Source organism: Motacilla alba, chromosome 2 (assembly GCF_015832195.1).
Source record: "Motacilla alba alba isolate MOTALB_02 chromosome 2, Motacilla_alba_V1.0_pri, whole genome shotgun sequence".
NCBI lineage: Eukaryota > Metazoa > Chordata > Aves > Passeriformes > Motacillidae > Motacilla > Motacilla alba.
Genome location: NC_052017.1, coordinates 39,576,874 through 39,595,472, shown reverse-complemented (window position 1 = coordinate 39,595,472; position 18,599 = coordinate 39,576,874). Strand labels below are relative to the sequence as shown.

Below are 18,599 nucleotides of genomic sequence, written 5' to 3'. Positions count from 1 at the left end.
TTTTTTGTTTGCTTGTTTTTTGACACCTTTGCTCACAATTTCACATACACACATACATGGATATGAACATACACACATACATGGATATGAACACAATAAAGCATATTTACATAATGGTCACAAAAAATTGACTAGTGTTTCCCAGAAAGCATGTTAACAGAATTACTACCCAAGTTGACAAAATTACTAATATATCCATTTTCACTGAAAAAAGTGCTTGAAAATCTTAAATCACACAAAAATCATTCTGAAACTGACAGCTACAAAATTCTTAAGAAACATGCAGAACACACAAGAACTTATACTGGAACAATCTGAAAAAAAAAAAGTTGTAAGCAAATTCAAATAATCTAAGTAAAATGAAATATGACCAGAGTAGACATACTTTCCATGGTTATTTCTTCCCTAAGCCGTTTTGGTAGGCTGACAACCAAGCACAGCAATGAGTCAGCCATTTAACTGTGTGCTAGGAAGCAGGATCACTTCTTAAGTTAACAAGACCTTTTTTTTTTTTTTTTTTTATTTATTTTTGTAACCCTTGGGGTTTCTTTTCCCTGGACGGCTCTGGAACACGTGCTGGACAGGCTGTCATTACGTGCATTATTAGCTCTGATAAGCACACAGCTCTAGGTGGTATAGCTGCAGGCTAAGGCACTGGGCTGGGTACAGATGGACCCTGTGCTCATGCAGAGCACTATTGAATGTCTAGGGGCTCCCCATAGGGACACATGTGAACCCAGCCTGATCAAGCCAATTGTAAGGGCCCATACTTGTGGAACAGCTTTATTTCTTACAGTACCGATGCATTCATCACAATTTCCTAAAGACAAAAAGAAACAGAGGTCTACTAACAGGAGTTTCTGAAACATGAACTTAATATAAAGCAGAAAAATCCTACATTGAGAGCAAGTTAAATGAGTAACTCTGCTCTCAGTGTAAACAACTCCATTTCATGCACACAAACCAAGTCACAAGAGCTTTGATTACTTAATTACACAGCTTATGTTCATAGCTTATAATTGTTTACAGCATAAAAAGCATAGCCTCTTTACTCTGATTAACACCTATCCCTGTGTACTAACAAGACAAATTTATTCCAGGAATAATCTCACAATGGATTTATGAGATGGTAAATCTACTGATCACAAAACTGCTTAAGCTTCATTTCCCATGGTTTGGTCTCTCCCCTCCACCCAGATGAAAAGGTGTACAACAAAATAACTGAAGCTCTGCTGCCACCTTTTTATTTTAATAGAGGTATTAATATGGGGTTTTGCTTGCCTATTTGATAAAAAAATTATTTCAGAAATACTCAGTTTCCACTTCTAACTTTCACACAATTTGATCAAAGCTGGCTTACAGGTGACAGAAGAATGATAGGGAGATGGATGTATCCACAAACTTTATTTTCCTGAAGATACAAAACTAAACTCTACACAGGAGAAAGAAGGAAGAAATTATGCTTTTGCTTAACATCACAGAAAAAGAAAAACCATAACACTTGGCTTTAAAATTTATGGAGGGAAAAAGATGGAGAAGCTGCAAGGTAATGGTCCACAGCTCACAGCTCAAGAACCTCCAATATTGGCAGCTGCCACAGAAAATGAAGATGCTAAAACCAAAGTCCTCATGTCACACAAAGTTCAGAGGAGAAAAACACATTCACACTGTGCCTTTGGTTAACCTCAAACAATATCATACAAATAGCAAGCTCTCAAAATACATTTAACTGGCATCTTTCAAATGACCCACACTACTGCAATTGCTTTTCATCTTCATTTTTTTTCCCCATCAGGTATAGAATTCAAAGTAAAAATGATTCAACTATTGTTCAAATGAAAAAAAAAAAGGTCTGTTAAGTCCTTCTGGCAGTGCTGGAAGGCACCTATTACATGATGCCACTTTCCTTTGGCAGATATTACTGTAACACTACTTTTTTAAAATTTTTGGGGAACCTCTAAAAGCAGCCGCTTAAAAATACACTGGTCCACTTTACCTAGACTTGACTCTAGTCATAGAGTGCCCTAGTGATAAAACTCCAGAAACTTCCTTTGAAGTTTCTTAAATAATAGCAAAACACAAAAAGCCACATGCCATTGAGGAAACAATTGTTCTTCTTGCCATGGTAAAAGTCGCTGAAATAATTCAGGGAAAACAATATGGCAACAAACTAAAATGCACTCCCTTGTCAGTAAATACTGTTGGAAGATGCACAGAAGACCCTGATGAAGATTTGAAGAAACAAGTGTTAAAACAAGTTACATAGTGTGGGAGGTTTGCTATACAGTTGAGTGAAAGTACAGAAGTTTTTAACTTCTCACACCTTGTGGTATTTGCATTTCACCAATGCACAAATGCACAAAAATATATGGTTTTTTTGGTGAGCCACTAAAGGAAAGATGTACTGGAGAAGATCTATTCTCAACAGGAAGTAGCTTCTTGAATAAAAGCCAAGGTATTATGGAAAAACTGTGCAAATGTAACTACTTATGGAGTGGCTGCTTGACTGGAATAAAAAGGAATTCCAGACTAAGGCTACTGAGAGGGCAGTGCACATGAAACTACTACACTGTCTCACTCAGGGGTGAGTCATTGCAGTAAAGTAGTTGGAGCCAGCAGTGCACAGTGTGCTACAGGATGGCATCAATATTATAACTTGACAAAAACAAGCCTTCAAACGGTGGCATCGTTACCATATTTTGTAATGAGATGGGGAGGGGCCACGAAAATCCCTGGCAGAACAGAGAGGTTTGCTGTCTGGATAACTTGCGGCAAAGTGCTTCAAAGAGTTGTCTTTTCTTAAAAAAATGTGTCAGGTTTGACAAGAGGTCCAAATCCACTGACCTTTTCAGTGATGACAAGTGGCTGTGAGTAGTTTGCTACCTAGCAGGAATTTCCAAAAAATAAACACTCAATGTGTCCCTTTAAGGTGAAGGTGTCATTTTAATAATGACTAAGAAAGTAACTCCTTTGCAAAAGAAAACTTGCATTTTGGAGAAGGCATTTTGAAAACAGGTATTTGGATATGTTCACCTAATTATGCAATTTTTGGTTTGGTTCTGTTGGTGAACAAAATGTGTGTCACCTACAAAAACATCCTATATCTGTACACTTTAAAAGGATATCAACAGAACTTTCTAACCTGATAAAAATCTTCCCAAGGAGAGTTTTAGGGAGTTTCTTGAAAACACTGACATGCAACACCTTCTTGTTAGCTTGGAAGAAAAATTGATTGACATCAGGGGAGAAGATAATTTATTAGCCCAATTTCAAGCAAACCATTTGCAAACCTTGTGGACAGGACTGAAAAATTAGTGCAGTTAAGTAAAATTTTGTAAGTGCAAGCAACTATGTACTTCTTCCATGGGGATCTATGCACCTCTGTAAGGTATCTTTTCCAGGCTATTAATATCAAGTGTAAAATATACCTGATTAATATCAGGTGTATTTTATATCCTATTAATTCATATCCTATTAACCTATTAATATCAAGTGTAAAAATACACTGAATTTAGAACCAGGTATTCAAATTCCAGTATCACAGTGTTTAAAAAAAAAAAAAATTTTAAAAACTATGATGAATGTTCAGTCATATAGATCTCAATAAAAAGTAATGTTTTAAACAGTAATCTTTTTAGATTGATAAATATTTAAAATATTTTAAAGTACTGTTTATTTCACCTTTATCTCATCCTTTTTTAACTTCTATTTTTATGTTTTATAATGTACATAACATACAGTACAGTGAGCCATTTACATAATTTATAAATGAATATACCTTGGGATTGAAGGAATGAATATACCAGGTGGGATTGTGCAGTCAGAAAATTTTTACTGATGGGGTGCATGAACAAAAGAAGTTTAAAGAGCTCAGATCTGGATGACCAGATGCAAATGCCCTCTACTGAAAGCCGACACTTGTACAGAATAATTCAGTGGCTTTTCATCCATTCTTACATCCCTCTTATAGCAGCATTCTTGGCTAACCTGTGTGTAAGCAGCTCTCAGCAGAGGGGATGACACCACTTTAAAGAGTTATTAAGGAGTTATTAATTTAAAGAGTCCAGTACTCTTCACAAGAAAATGAAAGCAGAAGTGCACTGCATCACCCTATTTCAACATCTGTCTAGTAACATGTGTGTGTTTATGTGCATGGATCATTTCAATGCTGGGGCAAGGAAAGGACGCAGTAAGTTGGGAATATTTAAACAAATTTGTTATAATGAGAGAAGCCTTAACTGAAAGTTTGTATGAGGCAGTTGAATTTATTTAAGTATTAAATACTTCATACAGAAACACAGTAACTATTGTGCTGCTCTGTCACCACCAGATTGAGATGTGAAAAAAATTGTATTAATCAGATTAAATTCTATAGTCCTTGAGAGTTTTCATTTTGGAAAATAGTCCACATCACCTAGCAGCCAAAGCCAACACAGCAGATTTATATGCTTCAATACTGGTTTCACAGTGAGCTGATAAGACGGAGATCACACATATTAATTCTCTGACTATATGATTTCAAAAACAAGGATTATATTCAGGGCACAAAAGTGAGTACATCTGATCTCCTAATGAATATTTGACTCTTACCTTGCACCTTATCTGAACACAGCTCCTTGGCTCGATCCCTCATTATTTGTGGAATCAAAACATCTTTTTCTACATGTCTCAGCTTAGAATTCTCTGCAAGACCGAAAAAAAAGTTTTGAAAAAAATTTGTTAGCTATACATCAGAAAAAGTCAATCTAAAGAAATAACACAGCATTGTTTATATAACATACAGGAGCATACTAAAACTGTCACAAACAGCAGCAGAAAGTACCATGAAAAGACCACACAGATCAAAAGGATGGAAAGTCCAAACTTTGCTCAGATACAAATATGAGCATTATCTTGAGTATTTCTACTCTGTTTAATATGTACTGTGAACCAAACATAAAGGAGCAAATTCTGGCAGTACATTTGAATTTCTGCCTTATTGAATAAAAAAACCTACATACAGACAGCACAGCAGTTAAACACTTTTATTTCTGGATACTAATATTTTTCTATGCCCATGATCTGTATGTACTTTTTCATTCACTGACACAAAGGTGAGAAAAACAGCACACACTGGAGCACAACCTAGAATTTGTATGGCTATGTGGAAAACTTCAGTTCTTCAGAAGAAAACAAAATCTCTTCAGTGGAAGATCTAGGAACTTTTTCATTCAGAAATCCAACTTAAAAAGAAGTGCTGCTGCCTGATTTCTATACGTAAAAGTAAAGTTGTAGTTTGCTTTCAACTGTCTCCAGAAATCTCTTGAGTACAGCTAGTGATTTAGAATAAACAACACAGACCATTATCAAAACAATACTGCTTTTCCAAATCCACTTTCTTCAAAACAAAGGGATAAGAATTCATCAAGAATAGTTTTTTACTTCTCAGTTTCTGAATTTAAAACCCTTTAGAGGACATTTGCTCAGAACACTGTGCAGTCCAATGCTGTTTACAAAATAGCTGGTTTTCATCTTCAAACACACTATTTATTCATCTTCTGAAGTTGACATCACATTTCAGAATAGCATCAGTTGGGATGCTCACACAATGGAAATTCTACTGTTGGTATGGAAATTCTACTGTCAGATAATTATTTTGAGTGTCAACCATTTCAATTTGAAATCACTCATTAAAAAGAAAAGGAGATCAAATGAAGAAAAATTAAAAGTGCAGGGCATTGAAACTAAGTAAAGAAGCTGGTTTTAGGTTACCAACAGCTTCCAAACACTATTTTTCAGAGCATTTTTTGTTACATCTCCATAAAAGACAACTGAAACCAACATTTGTCATTCTTAAGTCATCACCTTTTAAAGTTCACTAATGCTAAGAGATTACATTGAGATTACACAGAATTGCATATGTAATATTACTACTGGAATCTGGCAACAACAGAGGATTAAAATGAGCAATATACCTAATCTGAAGACATTTCTCCTCAAAAATATCCTTCTTAGCATTTCTACAGCAGGAAAAAAACCTCTATTCTGTACATACAACAGGAACATTAAAAACAGATAGCTCACTACTTTGATTTGCTTCTATGCTCTGATTTTCATATTAAAATACTACAAATATCAGATTTCTACAAATATATTATTTTAGAGATAAAATATTACAAATATCCTTAATTTTAACTTTCTGCAGAGTATCAGTGCAATTACTGTACCAAACACTTGGTACAGCACACAGCTAGAGACAAGACAAAGCTGTCAGAAAACTTCCAAGCATGTTTTGCAAACAGGACAAATCAGTTCAGTGGAATGACACGGCAGGAACTGCACCACCACACTACACGCCTCAGCTCCACTCACTCCAGTCAAAGCAAGTCAAAAAGTCAAAGCAAGCTGGCACTGCAGCCTTCCTGCCCTCTCCCCATCCCTATGATGCTCTTTTCCCTCTGCCCACACAGACAGGCTCAGCAGCGCTGCGGTGAATGAAAGGGGAAGGTAATTTCCTTTAAAGGTATATAAATTTCCTGTTAGGCAATTTTTCAACTAGGTAAATTCCCTGATCCTGTTCACTGTATAACTCCTAAGCTGCCCAAATGAGGGAATTCAGTGAGGTGAGGACAAGAAGAAAGACTGAAGTATCATGAGTACCACTGGTTCAAATTACAGCCTAAATTTCTGCGCTCCACACTTTCTTTTTCTAAACTCAACTTGGCTATACTGGTGCTTGGAGTACACAGATACAAATGCAGATACAAATGCCATCAAGTGGGTTGCCTGCCACCTGTCACCAAAAGGGCAGTTTTACCAGTGCTACATTGCCCTCACTCACCCCCATCACATCATCATTCTTCTGCACCTAACCTTGCAGTGAGTGAGCAGGTAAAAACAGAGAACTAACCCAAATACATGTAAAAAAGGGCTTCTCAGCTGATTTACACTTTGGAGTAATTAGATCTACTTATATACTTCCCATAATTAGCATCATGGAATATCCTGAGTTGGAAGGGACCCACAAGAATCACCAAGTCCAACTCTGCACAGGTTCAACTTTGATACCACAGCATACATGGAAATGGAGCAGAGAGGAGAAGTCATCAGGGCCTGGGAAGAGAAGCTGGGTTTCCCCTGCTGGCAAAGCTGGCCAGAGGCATCCATGATTTTCACAATGACAAAGCACAGGCCGCCAGTGCAAGGATGGTATCCCTCTACTGACAAAGAGAAGTGGGTAGGAATGCAACTACAGGTTCAAAAGCAAACAGGACACAGGGCCATCTGGGAAAAAACAATCAAGCAAGCAAAGGAAAAGAAACCCAAAAAGAGAAGACCTCCCTGATAGCCCAGAACAGTCAAAAAAGATTGTCGGGTTTTCCCTTAGGTTAAACACCCAATCTTCTGTCTGATTATTCAAAAGAAAGAGGCGTAAGACTGATAGCAAGGAGTAGCCCTACTGGTGTTAACACCAGCACAACCAGAACCATGACAGAACTGTGCTCCAGGCAAATTCCTTCTTTTTAGTCCCATGCTGTCAAGTCTACAAATGCTGAAAATGCAGGAAGGAGAGGGCACATCAGGACACCGAGCAGCATCCAGTAAGAAGAATGAGAAGAGGGCTACAACAGTAATTCAAAAATAATTATACAATAGTATAAAGGAAACTACAGTAAAGACTATTTATAAACTCTGTTATAAATAAACTCTGTTTTTAAAAAATGTTTGTATTTACAGGATTTTGCTTTTGTATTTTTAATTAGAAAATATTTAGTACTTAATAATGGTTGGACTTGATGGTGTTAAACCTAGCCTAAGTGACTGTATAAAAAGCCCAATAATTTTAATTATTTTACACTGTCTAAGTTTCAGGCTCTGGGTACAACTACCTCTCCAAATAGCTCAAATGCAGATGTTCAGTTTAAGCAGTACTGTATTTACTTGTAAGTTTCTACTGAACATCTTAAATATTCTTCCTTGATTCTGAACTATCCATTGAATTACAATTACAGAGATTTTCCTTCAACAATCTTAAAACACTTTACTGAAGTCAGTATCCCTAGGATTTACATAAAATATTTAAGAAAAATAAGGTTCAAATGTTAAAAATAGCAGATACCAGCTAAAGCAAATGTGTTCACAAGCAAAGTACCTGCACTTCTGATACTGATGTACAAGCACTTGCAAGATCACCATCAATTCAAGCTATTCACCTCTGCAGTAACATATATGGCAACAACTTTCAAAGAACACCTCAGAAGCAAGACTTCATCAAAAAATAGGACACAACCATGATGTAAAACCATCAACTCCTTCTGCCTTTTTTCAACTATATTATAGTTTCCAGAATAAGAACTTTTCCCCCTTTTGAAAGTTCACTATTCTGCTCTAAGAAAGGTACTTCTTGCTCTAATACCAGATACCTGTGGACTAGTCCCTACAGAAGAACCTGCATTTCAACAGTCTTACTCCTGTTTTACTTCATCATGAAAATATTATTCCCAGACAAGTAAGAAATATATTTTTGTACAGTTTGCCTTCTGCACTTGAAAGTTGATACCTTTGGTATCATCCACATCCTCCACACACTTTTCCTGGTCTTCTGGGTAGGCTGTTTGAAGCGATCATGGTCTTTTGCCACATCACCCCTCAGATTCCAGAGGGCCAGAGAAATGCTAGCAGCAGCTTTTTCTTCTCCCTCTGCCAGTCGAAACTTGGGCACTTTTGTTAGATCAATTTAATACTCTGATAGCTTACCCTTACCTGGTATTCTGGTGAAATTTCTAAGTACCATCAAACATTACAAGGGACAAACACAGCTAATCAACTAAAGGTTACAAAACAAAGACTAAATACTACAAATACTAAAAAACAAGTATTTTGTAAAAACATACACAAAAGTTAGTCAGAATTAAAACCAAATGCAGGCTTCCAGGGGCTACAGCTAAGTCACTAGCTCCTTGAAAATGTAATTCTACAGACAAGGAATCTGTGTGATAGACTACCGAATGCTTCCTAAAGACTGATCAGCAAATTCCAGAATGCTCCTCCTGGGGACAAGGAACAGGTGAGAAGATAAAGAACAGTTAAAGAAATTACAAGTTTGCAGGGGAAAAAAAAAAAAAAGGGAGAAAGGTGCAGAAAAGGGAATACCTTTGTGAAAGAGAAATTGTTTTTCATAAAACCTCAGCCCAGAGTAAAGAATTAAAGAGAGAGATTACTTAAGACTACAGGGCACAAGACTACAGTTGTAATAATAGCCTTCTGTGGTTGATCAAAACCCTCAGCTGCAAAAGCTCTTTATTGCCATGGAAGGCCAAGGACCACAGCTGGCCAGTTTAATAGTTTTGTTATTTTTCTAAAAATGATCAAACCCCAAGAAACTAATATACATTAAGAGGAACAAGAACATCCCAACCACTAGAATACATCAAACTCACTCTGTATGGAAGCTGGCAAAACAGATGACAAATACTTTGCTGACTTTCTAGCCTCTGACCAAAGGACCCAGGACGGCCTTGAGAACAACACGAGCACCATGTAGAGTTGTGCTGCAGGCAACAGACCTTTAAAGGGGAAAGGAGAATGAAATACAAAGCCGCTTTACAGTCCTAACAACAAAAGGGACTCTAGCAGCTTCTCATATTAATTAGGACACTGTTACAAGAAGAGGATACCAAGATAAAAGCTCTCCTAGAAGACTGTCCTGAGAGAAGTCATGTAATCTCCCCACTTCATTCAACACAGCTAGTAAGTGACTTGCTCACCCTTTACTGATCCTGCTGGTAGTTAACGGCTCTGCTCTCATCTCTTTCATGCACAGATTACTCAGGAAAGTTGAAATCTGCTCTACCCAGCTACTTAAAGAACCTCACACTTTCTCCATCCAAGGGGAACTGAGTCAAGCAATTCCAGTAATAGTCTTTGAAAATGTGCTTTTCTAGTTATACAACCTGTAATTTGGATTTTCTAGATTTGTTATTTAGCCACGTTCAAAAAATGTTCAAAATAGTACTTTAAACACCATTGCTTTTTCATTAAGAATCGCAGTATGTATGAAGAACAGAGAAACCTTTCGTAACTTTACATTATTTTAATTAGCAATTTTACTACCTCATGCTTTTCTCGAAATTCCAGTTATATTAACTTTTAAACATCAGTTATGCTCCTTACTAGAAAAAATGCTGTAGAAAGTTCAGTCAAGGTTCATGAATCCAAGTTAAAATACAACACAATGTAAATTATAAATATAAAAGCAATCACTTTCATTATTTTGGGAGATTGACTGAGAAATGTGGAGCCATAAAGGGGAACCCTCTTTTTTATTACACCTTAATGTTTTTTTTCCTACCAGTTCCCATCAAAGCTAAGCAGATGTGAGTAGACAGATTTCTAAGATACTCGTCTTTTTTAAGCTAAAAAATAAAACTTGAAAAAGTATCAATAAGATCTTCAGCACTAGAAATAGCAATTACTAAAGTGAAAAGGGAAGAAAACCAAGGAGATGCATGCAGAATTACCATTCTTTAACCTACACCACATTTTAAAAAAATCTCCACTGCAAAGAAGCTGGTTTCCTGGAAGAGAAGGTCTTGTTTAATCTATGACAAGTCTACTAAAACTTGAATTTAACAGCAATTCTGTCATTTCTTCCATATGCAGAGCTATAGTTTACACAATCCTTGAGATGGTTTGGAGAATGAATAACAAGTTTATAACTAAGTTGCAAAATTGCATTAATTCAGAGGATTCAGTCACTTCATGTCACTTGGTAAAATTGTTTCTGTGAGGTAAATACTCCATTCCATTACAAAGTTTTGCTTTAGAACACTTGCCTATGAGATAAAAATACACTGGAAAAGTAAACTCTTCTTAATAACAGAAAGAGCAGCACAGGGTCCACTGCCTGCTTATTGGCAAACATTCCTTTCATCAATCAGACTAGTGGTTCTAGACATTAAAGTTTTTTTACAAAAAAATAATCAGATCTATTTTAGTGCACCTGTAACAGTGTTTCGCGTAAGCAAATATGATTAGAGCTCAGTACTCCTCCAGGAAAAGAATGCATTCAACTCAAAATTTTCATCTCCATTATTCTGCCTAGCTTATTCCCCTTGTATTAAATAAAAATTACCATTCTTAGGTTATTTCATGCGAATCATCTATGCATATGTGCATCATAAAAACTTCTCCAATAAGTGTGTATCATTGAATCAGACTGTATCAACTACTCAAAACCTCTGTTTGAAAACACTAAGTCACACATGGGAACAAATTCATTTAGAGATTTACCCATTAAAGTCACGGGAGGAAAAAAAAAACAACAGATCTTTCTAAAATCCTAGGGTCTTTTCCTACAATTTTATTTGATGTATCAATTAATACTTTAAGTATCCAATCCTGTAGCCTTCGGGAGAGCTTCTGTGCCTTTACTGACAAGGAATTAATGGGGTCAAAGCTACAGAATAATTTCAGCATCCTGCTTTGTAAACCTCAGTCCTAAAAAAACCCTGCAGAATCCTGTTAAAGGCAAAGAATTTTATCAGTCAAAGACATCCAGTGTGAACTGACGGGTGATGGACTAGGACCAAACAAACACTTTTATACATATGTGAAATGCTATAGAGTTTGGTAATTTCATTTGCACATCAGTGTTTGCATACAAACTAGAGCCTTAAGTAGTGAGCTTCTACTGAGGTTTTAAAGTATAGAAGGACAATATGGAATGACAGAAGTGTTATAATCCAAGTGAAACTAGATCTGTGATACTCTGAAACCCTAATTTAAAAGCAAAAGAAACCTATCAAGGCAGCTTTTCTATGCAGTATCCTTTTCTTCTTTTTCTTTAAATGTATATGAATAAATTTATTTGTATTTAAAAAGTTCCAGATTTTGAGATCTTTCTAATACTGACAACATTTTAAATTAAGATGGAGTACAGGGATGACAACACCAGGCAAAATTTCCAAAGCTTTAACTTCTCACCATTCTATCATCACCTCAAAGTCAATTTTCACCTTTTTCACTGGCTGAATTTGTTATCTTACATTTTGCTTTCAGGCTCGTGCTCCTGCAATATGGCAGTACTGGATTACGAGAATGCTGTTTGCTAAAAGTGAACAATGGCTGTATTACAGCAAGTCTGTAATGCCTAGAAAGAAAAGGAAAAGCAGACCTGACAAAGCACACTTTCTTGTTAATTACATGCAGATTGCAAATGCTCATACATCTAGTGAGTAATAACTAAAGCCAAGCCGACACAAGGAGATATTTTTACACTGCTGATCACACAGCAAATCCAGTTACAGAGCCTGAAAATTAATTACAGATTAGGACTTAATATTTACTACTGGAAATAATGCAGCTTCATTAACAAGAAGCCTGTACCATTGTTCAAGTATGACAGACTTGCCAGTTAGGAAAACTTAGGTGGTGAGCTACCTATAAAGGGAACACCTCAGCCCACCTCAAAACCCATCTGAAAACAGGTGGGAATTCCAGCAAAATGAAGTAACACAACTAGGGCTGTGGGCTGACCAAGGATTAAACTAGGAGAGCCAGTTTGCTAGTACATTGTAAAGCTTCTGAGCACTTCACTTGGTAACTGACGCAAAATCCTCAACACTAACTTTCTGTCACTTAAACAAAACACCATGCAGCAGGATTTCAGCAACCAAATACACATTCCAGGGGTTTTTCTGAGATGCCAAAATATACTAACAACACAGGCACAATTCAAATCCTATATATAGGATAGGGTGGCACACTTTTTAAAAAGTCAAGCCCACACTTTTGAGCACCTCTTGTCTGAAATCAGTCCCAAGTGTATAATCCCTGTTTCTTCTACGCCCTCTCTAACTAACAGTGAATGGGGTCCAATATTTATTGCTTACTTCCACTTGGAGTAAGAAACAGAGAAAGGTCCTGAAAAAACACAAACTATCTGAATTGTATAAACCAAACAGATCATATAAAATAGAGCTAAGCAGTGACATAAGAAACTGTACAATAACTTGCACCAGAAACAAGAGACGAGTAAGAAGTAAATCCGACACAGAAAGAGCAAAGTACCCAATATGGATGAGGAAGGGATGCAGGAAAATCTAACAACCAACAAATCCCCCAGTTATTACAAGAGGAGATGTTAACCATCTAAGATGGTTAATCTTTATGATTAATCAGCTGCTCCAGCACTACATAATTTTCAGAAGTGTGTGTGACAAGGTGTAATGAAAAACAACGTAAATCGCAAATAAAAGTTTCATTGCAGAAACAAATCTGCCCAAACTCCTTGAGAGCTTGAATATTTAGCTCTTTAGCCACTCCTTTCAAGATAAAATTTACGCTTTTCATTCCAAATAAAGAACATGACACACAAATGAAGAGCAAGGCTTATGAAAAACAGGACTGAATACCATTCTTCCTGCATTTTTTTTAAAAATTCTTTAACTGGAAGTAAGGATTAAGAGACAAATAAAAAACAATGCCTACCTTTGACTTCTGTACCTCTGTAGTAAATGAACAATCAGTACACACAATGTAAATGAATGAACATCTTGGAAACTAACATCAGGGATATGATTAAAACACACCAGTGTTCTCAAGTTTCAGAGCATGAGGTGACAAGGCTAAAAGCCTGTCAGTTACATCAACACAAGGATTGCAGATGTTATTCTGGTAACTTATGTTATTAGTCACAAAACTTATCTAAAAGAAGTTTAATTGAAAGTTGAAAAAGAACAGCTGAAAAACAGCTTTTCCTTTTACTTCTATGTTTTGTTCCTTTGAATTCTACATTGCTTTATCCCCCATTATTTTATCCTTTCTATCTTTTGAAGCTATAATTTCATTCTTTTCAGTGTATTCTTCTAGCTCTAGTCTTACTGCCCCTGCCACTTTGAAACAAGTCATATCCATTCTGCAAGACAAATTTTCTCCATCCACTGATAAAACTGCTGTTGTATTTAACAACCTACACTTCCACCTGACATGAAGAAATAGACATGTTAAGTAGCTTAGGAAAAATATCAAAACAGTCTTCAGACCCTCTGTTTTTAAGCCCTATGTCAAGGATAGGTACCAAAATCTGTATTGTGTATCTCAGCTATCGTCCACGACTCCACTTTATGCATCTGTGAATGTTCAACTAGGGGTTCAAACATCACCACCTGAAAATGACAGCTATAACCCAAGTGCACATTAAAAATAAAATGAGCTTTCTCATAACCCATGGCCTCTATTACTAAAAACTGCACCCTACATAGCTTTGGAAGAGCTGCATACAAAAATCAAATTCAATGCTGGGCTGCAGCACATTGATTTTGGAGAAGGATTAAACAAAATAGTGTAACATTTTCCTAAACTGAGAGAAGCTGTTGACTCCCTCAAAGGCAGAGAGACCCTCCAGGAAGACCTAGACAAATTAAGGGGTGAACAATCACCATGTGAAATTTAACACAGTTTAACAACTGGGGTGGAGCAATTCTGGATGTACAGACAGACTGGGGAAAAGCATCTGGAGAGCAGCACTGCAGAAAGGGACCTGGGGGTCCTGGTGCGTAGAATGAGAGTCAGCAGTGCCTTGGCAGCCAGGAGGGACAACCCCGTCCTGGGAGGCATCAGGGACAGAATCACCAGCCAGGCAAGGGAGGGGATTGTCCCCCTCTGCTCTGAGCTGCGGCGGCCTCACCTCGAGGGCTGTGTGTTTTGGGCACAATACAAGAAGGATATAAAACTTTATGAGAGCACCAAAAGGACAGCTACCAAAAGGAAGTTGGTGAGGGGCCTAGAGAAAAGGATGGGCCTAGAACCACTCAAGGAGCAACTGAGGTCACTTGTTTGTTCAGCCTGGGCACTGAAGAGAGACCTCGTTGCAGTCTATAGCTTTCTCACAAGGGGAAAAGCAGAACCTTTGAGTTAGGGGAGGTTTTTTAAGCCGGATATTAGGAAAAGATTTTTCACCCCGATGGTGGCTGGGCACTAGAACAGGCTCTCCAAGGAAGTTCTCAGGACACCAAGCATGACAGAGTTCAAGAAGCACTTGGACAACACACTCAAGCACATGGTCTGATTCTTGGAGAAATCTTGGGGAAGTCAGGGCCAGGAATTGGACTTGAGGATCCTTGTGGGTCTACTCTAACTCAGGATAATCTGTGATTTTATGAACATAAAATCTTGTGAACATGTTTACTACCAATTTATTTATTGCATATAATCACCTAATGACACAACTACAGTTTCTTCCCAAAAATATGGCTATCAAAAAACTCCTCCCATACAAATCACAAAATTCACAGGTTCTACAATCTGAGTTTCAGAGGACTCCTTGATATTCACTCCCTACTGCCTTTCAAAGCCATAAGAATACTTGTGTCTTTTGTGACCATAAAATGAAGTATCAGTCATGGTAACAATTTACAGAACTGTGATACTCCCTCTTTTTTTCTCATCTATGAGCCAAGAAGCAGTTAACAACGATGACATTAAAACCTACTGCACCAGGGTATTTGGGTTAACACCTTGCTAATACAAACAGGGCAGCTCACACCTCTTGCAGCTATCGTTCCAGTTTCTCTACTACCTCACTTAGATATCTCCACGTTTAGTTCATTCTGAGGTTTTCAACAGAGCAATATAAGTCAGAAACTGATGGGGAGTGGGGGGGAGGGAAGCAAAAGATAGTGGATAACAAGGTAGCAGATTTAGAAAGGTGTCAGTAAGCAATGTCACTGCTCAGGAGATGAATCTCAGTATTGCTACCACACAGCACATACCCAAAATACACCCTTAGCAGTCCTACCACAGCTAACATACAACCACAGCATAGTTTGGGAAGGACAGATAATGTCATTATATTCATAAATATGGAAGCAGAATGCTGATGACTTCAGTGTTTGGTGCCATGCCTTTTGTTCTGCACTGAAATCACAACAGGTTGAATCGCTAGGATTAGCTCAGCTGTTTACAGCATGCTGCTAGCGACACCAAGGTTGTGGGTTTGATCCCATTATGGACCGTTTACTTAAGAGTCAAACTCGATGATCCTTGTGGGTGCCTTACAACTCAGCCTATTCTGTGAATCTGCGAATTAACTAATGTAATAACTAGGCTTTTCCCAAAGGACAACAGGGAAGTGAAATTATGCTGTAGACAAACATCCACCTCTTCAAATGCCATGGTAAGTTTTATAACGTTTTCTTAACTGAGTAACAGATCAATGCTTAGAGGATTCAATCAATAAACCCAGAACTACTCTATGAACGCCTTGTTTGCAAGGCCTGGAGACCCAGGTCCGAGACAGGCTTCTATCAGAAACTGAGAGCCTGGCCTTGGGCAGCATCCTTCAGCTTCTGCAGGAGCAGCCACAGGCGGCAGGGACCGAGGTGCACAGCCACGACCACTGCAGGTCACCATCACCTATGGCAGACTGAACACCTTGCAACAGCTTAAGGGAATGGCCTCTTAAGACACCAAGCCGAAGGCACCTGACTCGGGAACTCCGGGCACAGTGAGTGAGCACTACACGGGTATAAAGGCCACGGGCTTACATTCACTCCTGTGGACACGTGTCTACAGCCATTCGAACACGACCTCGGTAGCACGAAGCCGAGGACAACATAATCTTGGTGCTTTGCCTCTACGTTTGTTACACAGCCAGAGCGGCTACAGCAGGCACCCGCGGGCGCCCGGACGCCCCGGAGCTGCCTTCGCCCCGCGTCCCGCCGCTGGAGGTCACGGCGGCGGCAGCAGAGCGGCAAGGAGGGAAGCAGGAAGGTGGCGCCGGGAGCCCGCTGAGGGCACCGGGAACGTCCCAGTCCGCCGGGAACCTCGCGGAGGCCGGGCGGGAGCCCCCCGGGGTGGCCCTTCCCAGCACCCACCGGCGGTGCGCCGCAGCCCAGGCCGCCGCCCTCTCCGGTGGGTGTGAAGGGCCAGCGGAAAGCGACGGGGGTTTCCCACAGGAAGCCGAGGCGAGCGGCGGCGGGGGAGAGGAGGGCGGGGGTGAAGTGAGTATGTCTGGGGGGCGCTCCGCCGCCCCGCCGTCCTCCCTCCCTTCCTTCCTCCCTCCCTCTCTCCCGCCCGCCCGTCGGCCGCCCCTACCTGCGGCGCCGGGGGCAGGCTCCATCTGCGGCCCCACGCAGCGGCGGCAGCTGCGCACACCGCGCGCGCGCTTCCCCGGCCCCGCGGCGCAGGCGCGGCACAGCCCGGCCGCTCCTCGCGCTCCTCCCCGCGTCGGGCGGAGCCCGGGGGCGGCAGCGCTGAGGGCGGAGGGTGCCGGGCGTGTGGGCGGCACTGCGGCGGCCCTGAGGCGCCGCGACTGGGCCGCCACCGCGGTGATTTCCTGACCGTGGGTGGCTCATACTCTGTGAGTCACCGAGGGATCGCAAAATCACTGAGTGGAAACGGGGCCGCAGCGGGTCATCTGGTCCAACCTACCTGCGCAAACAGGCTCATCCTGGAGGATTGCGTCCGCGTCGTTCTGGAGTATCTCTGGTGAGGGACACTCCACACCGTCGCTGGGCAAGCCGTTCCAGTGCGTGGTCACCCGCACAGTAAAGAAATTCTTTCTCATGTTCAGGTGGAGCTCCCTGCGCACCAGATTCTGCTTGTTGTCTCTAGTCCTATTCTTTGGCACCACCGAGCAGAGCCCGGCTCCATCCTCTTGGCACTCCCCCCTTTAGACATTTATCTACATTGATGAGGTCCCCTGTCAGATGTTTCTTCTCGAGACTGAACAGGCCCAACTCCTTTATCTTTTCCTCGTAAGAGAGATGAGAGATGCTCCAGTCCCCCACTCATCCTCATTGCCCTCTCCTGGATCCACTCCAGGAGCTCCAGGTGTCTCTCCTGTGCTGAGCCCAGAACTGGGCTCCCGACAGGCCTGGGTGCTGAACACTAGGTTCCTGGGGAACCTCAGGGAAGCCTGTGTGTGTGTCTGCCTGTGTGCAGCCTCTGACAGGGACTGGTGTCACATCCTCCTGCCCTTGGGGTGCCCGAGACTTCCACAGCAAGGACTTGAAGTGGTAAATGAGAATTTCATTGGCGGCTGTTTTTATCGATGAGTTGGTTTCTGACCATAAAAAGGGGCTTCCCAGTCAATGGACATGAGGTCCCTTCTCATGCCTTAGTGTCGCTGGGACCAGGTTCCTGTGACAGCAGTGCAGTTGACAGAGGAACCAGGAAATCTAATGTCCCACCTGCAACTCTTAGTTAGGAGTCTGCAGTATATTTAATTGACCAACCTTTAGTTATTACTTGCATGAGGCAAGAATAACCACTTTAGGACACAAAACACAGAGCAAAAAAATTGATTTAAAAAGTGATAAATTGCCAGAAATTGTCATACACTTAAAAACCCAAGAACATGATTCCCAAGAAATTAAGAGAAATGAGGAGTAAGGAGACATATCTGAAACTCGGGTCTTATTTTAACAAATACAAGCCAGAATTTTCAGAAAGCCTACCCTCTTTTCCTATCTTTTAGACAAGTGATATGAAAAACCAGTCATTTCACGCTGTAGCCTCTTACAGGAGGCTGCAAAAATTCTTCCAAATGTAGCATTTCCTCTGTCACCTGGCATTGTTACTTTCTGTTCAGTGGAAAGGTGAGTTTTAAACGCTAC

At 40.0% G+C, this 18,599-nt stretch overlaps 1 protein-coding gene across 2 annotated transcripts in view; it reads right to left on the bottom strand.

The window, feature by feature from the left end:
- Nucleotides 1–17,219, bottom strand: part of CMC1 (C-X9-C motif containing 1) — a 43,160-nt gene extending 25,941 nt beyond the window's left edge. Inside the window, exons 1-2 of one of the 2 annotated variants that reach the window (XM_038123676.1) lie at nucleotides 17,077–17,219; nucleotides 4,591–4,683 (exon numbers count right to left, since the gene is read on the bottom strand). In XM_038123676.1, coding sequence (XP_037979604.1) covers nucleotides 4,591–4,683; nucleotides 17,077–17,101 — 118 coding nt within the window. In that variant the 5' untranslated portion in view covers nucleotides 17,102–17,219. Of the gene's footprint in view, nucleotides 1–4,590; nucleotides 4,684–9,419; nucleotides 9,562–17,076 lie in introns of those variants that run through there. The other variant, XM_038123667.1, reaches the window with a different exon arrangement.
- Between the last annotated feature and the right edge of the window lie 1,380 nt (nucleotides 17,220–18,599).